Raw genomic sequence first — 9,415 nt, forward strand, 5'->3', positions numbered from 1 at the left:
ATAGAGATAAGTTTATAGTTTGGAGTATGCTAGGTGAAAAATGTTATTTGTACTCGACATTTGACACGTCGGGTTACTTGATGTGAGTGAGGGGGTCAGGCCCCACACATTTATTAGCATGTGGACCCAAACCTCATTCGAGTAGCAGATAACTCGGAGTGTCAAACTCCGACTACTTGTAGCAAAACTCATGCTAGGTGATCAGATTCTACTTTGCGCATTTCTTACAGATATACACTTAATCATTCTTCATTTATTCATGGCAAATAACACAAGCAAAATAGATCAAATCAAATACTGCCAACATAGCATCTGGAAAACTTTCGTTTTTTCCTTAATAGTTTACACAATGCAAGAAAGCTACAATCACAATCATATCAATGGTGGGATCCCACTGTTGTCTTGTCTCTCCAATTATTTTTCATTATTTACCTACCTACACCATCTCCCATTAATTCCCATGATTTATCAATCACCTCATTTTCCAAGAAATTTCCTCCCATAATCATCTTCAGATCAGAAATGAGAGAAAAATCAGAATTCACTCGAGAGTTGTAATAACTATTACAGCTAATTATACATAAATCACTTATTTTGTGCCCAGTAAATAACCATCTAAATGGCTGGTATGCTTCCTGGAGTTGAATCTGCAAGAAGAAGAAGATTCCATTCTGATTCTCCAAACCCATCTGGTTATAACTTCACAAGACGTTCATCTTTTTGTTTATATTCAAGCAATCATGAAACCCTTCACAGTTCATCCTCTTCCTCGGTACTAAAATCGAAATTTTCTTATGGGATTTTTTTTTTGTATCTATATGTATGTATATTTTTTTGTACGATTTTTATGAAATTTCAGGGTTTTGTTGCTCGTAACCATGGTGATTTAGAACCTTAACAAGTTGAAACTGCAATGTTCTTGTGTCTCTTGTGATAATAAGTGATTATTTGTCGAAGAAAGTGGCTGTTGAACAGTATTTTTGTAAGTTGCCCAATGCCATTTATTTTTGGCCCAATAATAGTTCATTGTCGTGAACAAAATTGGGCTTAGGCCCATAATTTAGAAGCCTCTGTTAATGGCAAAGTTCAATTTGAATGATCTCGGCCCTGTTAACCCAACAGCGTCGTCATTAAAGGTGGCATGGCCTCGGCCCAAAGTAGAAGTCCACTATATAAATGATATTTTTAGTGAGCCACTTTCGAATTTCAACTATTTAAAATATTTTTCTTTAATAATATTTCATAAGGGACAGATGTCAATATAATAATCAATAACTACACATAGTGGTAGCGTAATTTGTATAAATTATTAAAAATAATAATGGTTGTCACGCTCATTTATACACAAAAGGTTTATACTTTATATGCATGAGTTGCATTTTTAATTATAAAATAAAACAAGAAAATCCTAACCCACTACACAAGTAGCAAGTTTGGATAAGCATATAACATGCTTTATAGTTTGTCATTCAAAGCTTGTGTAACACAAGATATGACACATCAACCTAATTTGATGAGCTTAATCATCACCAAAGATAAAAAAGAAAAATTGATCATAATCCAATCTTAGTATTGAATATCCACTCACAAGCATAAGTCACACGAAAAGGGTACGATTGAATTTACACGCAACCAGTATAATTAGATACTTCATTTCAAATCAGTTTTCAAATGGAATACCAAACACAATATGGCATACGGGAATTAGTCTGACAATCGCATGGATCAAGGTAATTAAATGAGCCTCTAGCCGACATCCATGTGCAAGGAATAGTGGCTATACACTCTCTAACAGGACACGATCATCCTAGTATTTAAATATTACGACTACATCGTGTTAGAGATGATACATAGGTTAGGCTTTGCTTAGTCACAAGGCCGACGTTGCACATTTTTTCTTTCAAATTCTTCAGTTTATACTTTATAGAGATAAGTTTATAGTTTGGAGTATGCTAGGTGAAAAATGTTATTTGTACTCGACATTTGACACGTCGGGTTACTTGATGTGAGTGAGGGGGTCAGGCCCCACACATTTATTAGCATGTGGACCCAAACCTCATTCGAGTAGCAGATAACTCGGAGTGTCAAACTCCGACTACTTGTAGCAAAACTCATGCTAGGTGATCAGATTCTACTTTGCGCATTTCTTACAGATATACACTTAATCATTCTTCATTTATTCATGGCAAATAACACAAGCAAAATAGATCAAATCAAATACTGCCAACATAGCATCTGGAAAACTTTCGTTTTTTCCTTAATAGTTTACACAATGCAAGAAAGCTACAATCACAATCATATCAATGGTGGGATCCCACTGTTGTCTTGTCTCTCCAATTATTTTTCATTATTTACCTACCTACACCATCTCCCATTAATTCCCATGATTTATCAATCACCTCATTTTCCAAGAAATTTCCTCCCATAATCATCTTCAGATCAGAAATGAGAGAAAAATCAGAATTCACTCGAGAGTTGTAATAACTATTACAGCTAATTATACATAAATCACTTATTTTGTGCCCAGTAAATAACCATCTAAATGGCTGGTATGCTTCCTGGAGTTGAATCTGCAAGAAGAAGAAGATTCCATTCTGATTCTCCAAACCCATCTGGTTATAACTTCACAAGACGTTCATCTTTTTGTTTATATTCAAGCAATCATGAAACCCTTCACAGTTCATCCTCTTCCTCGGTACTAAAATCGAAATTTTCTTATGGGATTTTTTTTTTGTATCTATATGTATGTATATTTTTTTGTACGATTTTTATGAAATTTCAGGGTTTTTTTTTCTATTGAAAATAACAGAGGAATCCAATAAGCCAGGCATATTGTGATGAAAAGCTAGGGGCTGTGGCTAGAGAAGCTAAGAAAAGGTTGGATGAGAGGCTGAAAGCACAGTGGAAATCAGAAATCAAAAGGTAATAATATGTTTGAGCATGTTAATTTTTTTTTATTTTTTTTATTTTTTTGTTACAAGTAGAAAAAAGTAAATTATGTTTTCTTGCTATAAACACAAATTTATTAACTAACTTTTTAGTCAATATCTGGTAATTTAAATGCCCAAAAATCAAATCTTCATTTTTAGTCAATAAGACAACCACAACAAAAAGGAAAAAAGAAAAAAAAAATTATTAGAATGAGATATTGTAATCTTTGATTAGTATAAATTCCAAGATTTGATTTTGCATTATAAATTAACAAACACTCTAATATCAGTTCTTGATTTTTCGATAATTAATTAAATTCCCTCTGTCCCTATTTGAGCCTCAATTTTTTCAATACTCATTTTCAACCACACATTTTTTTATAAAATAATTTTACATGTGAATCCAAAATTTTTAATACTTTCTAACCATACATTCTCCAAAAATCACTAATACAAAACCCATTTTTCTAAAAAAAAAAAAATGTAGCTCAAACAAGGCTAAATGCAATTCTTCTGATTAGATAAGATAACAGATAAATCTTATGGATTGAGCAAAAGTGATCGAAAATGGATGACAAAAGCCATGACAGCTTCTCACAAGCATGGGATCCTCTTGAGTAAAAAATACAAGAAAAAAGTGGGTTCAACCATGTATTGTGAGTGTTCGGTCAGGGAGGCTAGCCTCCCTATTAGTGTAGCATTATCAAAATCGTACTCACAAGTTATGTTTCCTTCTTATATTGCATTTTAGGCACAAATAATTCTCGACGGAAATAAATTATAGAGATGTGCAATAAAATTTGTCAATTGGCATCATTTGTAGTTCAATCCAACTTATCATACAAACATACGGGTGTAAATTATGTACCAATCTAGTCGAGCATGCAAAAAGTGTTATTACGTGTTTGTTTGACAAAATTACTGTTAATATTTTTGTCAACTTTTTAACTGTTCAAATTTTATCTTTATCCCACATTTCATGACATCCACAAATTTTCAATAATTTGATTTGGAGGGTTTGTTTTTCATATTTCTTAATCAAATGTAGGGTTTCGAGTGGGCAAGAAAGGACAAGAAATCTGGAGGTGAGCCCTACAATTGAAGGGACAGAAGTTTTTGGATTAAAGAAAAAGTTTAATTGGGCAAAACTAAGCTGGAAATGTACAGAACAAGAGGAATGTGCAGTGTGTTTGGAGCATCTTATGGCAGGAGACACCCTAATGCAGTTGCCATGTGCCCATAGATTCCATTCAAAGTGTTTGGTACCATGGCTAGAGAGCAATGCACATTGTCCTTGTTGTAGAATGGAAATTCAAAATTGAAACAAAATAAAAAAAAAATTATTAATAATAAAATCATGTCATGGAATTCGAGAATAAAGCTATGGAATTCGATGTTGGATATGTATAGTCTAATTTTGTCGTTTACTTTTTCTTCCTTTACTACAATGGACGTTAGCGGTAAGATCAACGAGTTGATACTCCCAGATTGGAGGTTTAGGCACGGGAGTCCTTAAGGCGAAATTTTAATGTTGTAGGCTAATGTGGACAGTTCGTACGTATTAGATCGTCTTTATATAAAGATACAAGGGCGAACCGTTTATCTTGAAAAGAGAGAAAAAAAGAGAAGCTTAATTCATAAATACGGCGAACCTACAATATCAAGTGGAAATAGCCTTATTGAATCACTCCTATTGTATTTGGACTTTAGAGGGTTTTTTTTTTAAAGCTCAGAAGTGATTCTTCTTAGAGAGTAAAAATTGCTTTTTGTTGAAATTATTAATGTTTGTTTAAAGTCATAAGTGCTTCTTAGTTTTTTAAACACTCATAGAGAAACTGTAATTTCGAACTTCCCTAAAAAAGCTTTAAATTCAGCTTTCGTGAGAAGTTAAACTTTATATTTTGTGAAATTTTTAAATTTCTAAATATATCTAATTTTTTAAATGAATGATGATTGTTATCAAATTGCAAATCTTCTAATATTTTGATAAAATATTACATTAATCAATATTCTATCTTAATATTTATCATTAATTATCAATTTAAATTGTTATTAGATTTACTTTATATATGGAATAATACTCTTTGCAGTCGCTTATTATCGCAGTCACCTATGTGATGGCATACATGTGACGGTTAATGTATCAAATCACTAATCGTCACATATATGTCATATAGGACAACTATAACAATGAATAACTGCAAATAACATTACTCTTATATATAAGGTGACAAATATATGTCATATGATTGTTTGTTAAAATATATAATAAAAATTACACATTATGTGTACAATATAATTCGCGTCATGTTGTACTTTAATCCTATTCATGTACCAAACGATCCCTTATTTCAGAACATTTGAGAAATAGCGAAGAAATTATGAAAATTTCAACCAACAACGCCGCACTTTATCAACATTTTTAAAGTCGGACGGTGAATCAATCTTGATATTTCATTTAGTTTAACAATAACTAAATTTAATAATCTAAGAGGGAAATGAATGACAAATGATTCAATTGTAACAATAATTAAATTCATAAATACTTCCAAAAATTAATTATTCAAGAGTGGTACATGATTCAATTGTGTGGTGCGACAACTTTGCAAAGGAGTGACCACACGAATGGACAGATCACGATATTTTCATTATTCTTCATTCTATTACAAGAATTAGAATTGATCGACTAGAAAAATAGAAAAAGGGTCTAAAGATCAGTCTAATAACATATAAAAACTGTAAAATTAAAAGAATTTATGAACCAATAAGTATGCCATTCTGCATTTCGAAAATATTGTCGTACAACTTCAAAATTTCAAATACAGTTATGCTACAAGTACAGGATTTTTGGACAGAAATTTTTTCACAGACACGTGTCGAAATATCATTCAAAGATAGAAAAAACATAAAACATAGACAGACATGATTTTTCCGTTTCAAAATTCTGTAAGTTTTTCGATACTAAGAAAAAATCGTTTCAAATAAATACTTATTGATGGACAAGAGTTTGCCTTGTCAAGGCAACGATGTTTAAAAGGGTAGCAGATAAATGGCCGGCTTTTTAGACCAGACAACTAAATAAAACAAATCTTCACCACCAAGAAAAAGTATAATTTAAAATATAAAGTTTTAACTTTAATTAGTCCATTTCTAATGGACAATGGACCAATTTGTTTGAGTCCTTGTCATGGTCACTATAGTCAAGTAATTACTTATTTTATAGCTTATAAAATAAGTGAATTATCTGCCAGATCAATGTAAAAGTACTTCAATTTTGGACCTCAAATTACTGTGAAGAGAGGTTATGAATCAAAATAACAAAAGAGAAGAGTCAGTTTTATTGCAAAGAGAGAAATTCGTCCAAGAACAGCTAGAAAAATGACAAACATAAAAAGTTAACAAAATCGAGAACATCTTATAGAATTTTAGACGGCATAAAATTTTTCGATTAAATGTTCAATATTTAATATATTAAATATTCTTGACTAAAATTGAGTTATGATTTATTTTAACCGTCGTTATTACTTGTTCAAATAATCTTGACAGTATTAGATTTGTCTACAAATTGACCAAATAATTGTGATATTCCACATCTTTCTTTCATTTATGCTAAAAACTATTTAAAAAGGTGCGGTGAAAAGATTGCTAAAAAATAGTTTTAGGACGGAGCTAGTGTTATTGTACGATTACAAGCATCTCCAATACCTTCGTGATTTTATTTTATTTTTTTAAATTATCATATATAAGTAAAAGTAGGCAATATTTAAAGAAATTCTTATAGCAAATGTAATAAATTAAGGGGAAAAATCAACATTACATAGTTATAAGACTCGACCTCAAGATTAGTGACCTAATCAAGACATTAGGTCATTGTCAGTTTATTGATTGAATTGATAGGTCATCAATGGAACCGATGTGTCAATTCTTAAAAAATTATTTTAATTGAAATTAAAAATTTTCTCTTGAGACAATTAAAGTTTTTCATTTATTTGTCACTATTTACTTTCATGTATATAACTTATTGATATTATAAACTTATTTGTTCTACAGTATTTATAATTCAATTTTATAATTTTTGCATAATATAGAATTTCTATTTATATTTTTCTCATTTTTTTATTTACACAATATATCTATTATCAAGCAAACACTTTAGCCAAAATTAATTTATCTATACATTACAAATCCATTAAAGATTTCTTTGATAAAAAGCTGGTAACATTTTCTTTACTTGAATATTAAATTTATGTATAATAAGGGCAGGATTATAATATTTTTGGAATAATATTTGAAGATAATAGAAGATACAATAAATTCAAACAATATGCTGATTGCTCACTTTATGGGTGGAGAAAGTCAAGGGTTCCAATCTCCAGTCCCTCATTTGTTAACTAATTTTTCTTTGACCTTTGAAAACCCAATAAAATCTGGCCATCGATCTGACCCAAAATTCGATAATTTAACTGAATTTGGTCGGTTAAATCGCTGACCAGTCAGATAAGTTCATCCAGCTCGATGAAGGGCCTAGGTCGTAAATTTTTTAGGCCCACCGGCTTCGATTATAGAGAAAATTACCCAGAAATCTACATTTAAAGATTAATTTTCATAATCAAGGAGGATTAGTTTTAAATTCAAAAATTAGGTGGTAAACAAGATTAGTTAAAATAATAAAATTAAATTACTCCAACCCGACCTAACCTAACCCAACCCACCCCACCCCAACACAACGCACCCCACCTCAACCTAAGACCCCCAAATCATTTTTCGTCCTCTCTCTCTCTTCTCCATTATCCCTTCTCTCTCTACCCTCTCTCTCCCTCTTTTCATGTGGCCCCTCTTCCTCTCTTTCGATTGGTCATTCCTAGCGTCACTACTCCTTCTCTTCCAGTGGTTGCGTGCAACACAAACATCACGTGTTAGGCATCATTGTGAGATTTGCAACTGTGTACCGTGAATTCTTTGCGAGTATAATGCGATGTCGAGCTGTAGGGTGGTGGTGGTGCAAATATACGTGGTGGTTGTGCGAATCTGTAAATTTGTGGTGTGGTGTGGTGTGGTGTGGTGTATGGGTTATGGTGGTGGTTATGGTAACGAGTTGATGGATTGAAGGAGGTGGTGGCAATGGTGGCGATACTGGCATGGGCATTGTCGGAGGTGGTGTTGCTCAAAAGATAGTCTATAGCTACTGGTGTTTGGCTTGATTTTTGGTACGTTTGGGAAGGTGTTAGGCATGAATGTTGGTCGAGGTTTGTAGAGGAGGTTGAGGTGGTCATGCTAGTGGTGGAGTTTGACGGCTTGAGTGGTGGTTGGCTGGTGTTTGGAGGCTTCAAAGGAGGCGCCACTGCTTGCAGCTATGAGCAACGAATCTTTCATTTGGTGGCAGTGGTGCGGTGATACCAGTGGTGTTGGTGGTTAGAATTTGTTGAAGGTATTGATGGTTGTCATTTGGTTGAAGTTGTTGGGAGTGGTGACGAAAATCAAGTGTGACCAAGTCTATCTTCATTGTAACTATCTATGACTAGATCTATGTGAACCATGGCTGTATGTGACTTGATTATATACAGTCACAAATTAGATTGATGTGGTCACAGGTAATCACAATAAAGACAAAGTTGGTCACAATTAGTCACGAATAACACAAGTCAATAATGTAGTAAAGTTGGAGGTGATGGTGGTGGTGGGAAATTGTGGTGCTGGATTATAGTGTTGGTCTATAGTGTGAAGATTTGTTTGTGGTGACTCTTTGTGGTCAAGTATTTGTTTTTGTAAAGGTTGTGACCAATTTTGTGTTAATTGTGATTGATTGTGACTTGATCACATATCGTCACAATTAAGATTGACTTGGTCATAGGCTATCATACTGAATACAAATTTGATCACATTGAATACAATTTTGGTCACAATTAGTCGCGAATAACACGTCAGTGACCTAATTATATACATTGACTTGGAAAATTTCTAGATGGGTGTGGTAGGGTGGGGTGATTCTGTAAGGTGGGATGTAATCTTCAGTTTCTAATATTTCGAAATTTTCTGGGAGGTGAGATAGGATGGGCTGGGGGTGTTATTTCCAATTTTTAATTTTCAGAATTTTTTTTTTGTTTTTATTATTATTATTTTTGGCAATAAGGGTGGGGTGGGTATTCAGAAAAGATTTTCAATTTTTGAAACTTTTTTACAAGTGGGGTGAAGTTGCGGTTGGGCGGGCGCAAGAACATGGTGGTGGGGTTGGGTGGGGGATAATTAATTATATATTATATATATTATTAATTGAAATTAACACTTGAATTTTGAAATAATTTAACAAATTTGTTAGTTTTGAAATATGATTCTTATTTGTAGGAATTATGCATTGTTTCCTCCATTTCATAACTATGAGAGTTATCTAGAGTTTCACTTAGATTAAAATGATATATTAGATAAGTCAATTTTCATATTTCTATGGAGTTTTACATGTTTTACTTTTATTAAAAAAAAAAGGGATT

The 9,415-nt window shown here is 32.6% G+C and overlaps 1 protein-coding gene across 2 annotated transcripts; it reads left to right on the forward strand.

The window, feature by feature from the left end:
- The first annotated feature begins 378 nt into the window (after positions 1-378).
- Positions 379-4,333, forward strand: LOC111390718 (probable E3 ubiquitin-protein ligase RHY1A). 2 transcript variants are annotated; one of them, XM_023015806.1, is made up of 3 exons: positions 379-772; positions 2,810-2,922; positions 3,979-4,333. In XM_023015806.1, exons 1-3 carry the CDS (start codon positions 620-622, stop codon positions 4,250-4,252), a joined length of 540 nt encoding a protein of 179 aa, XP_022871574.1. In that variant the 5' UTR covers positions 379-619; the 3' UTR covers positions 4,253-4,333. The 2 variants fall into 2 exon arrangements, with proteins under 2 accessions (XP_022871574.1, XP_022871573.1); XM_023015805.1 differs by lacking the exon at positions 379-772 and adding an exon at positions 2,326-2,695.
- The last annotated feature ends 5,082 nt before the right edge of the window (positions 4,334-9,415 follow it).

Source organism: Olea europaea, unplaced genomic scaffold, assembly GCF_002742605.1.
Source record: "Olea europaea var. sylvestris unplaced genomic scaffold, O_europaea_v1 scaffold707, whole genome shotgun sequence".
Classification (NCBI taxonomy): Eukaryota; Viridiplantae; Streptophyta; class Magnoliopsida; order Lamiales; family Oleaceae; genus Olea; species Olea europaea.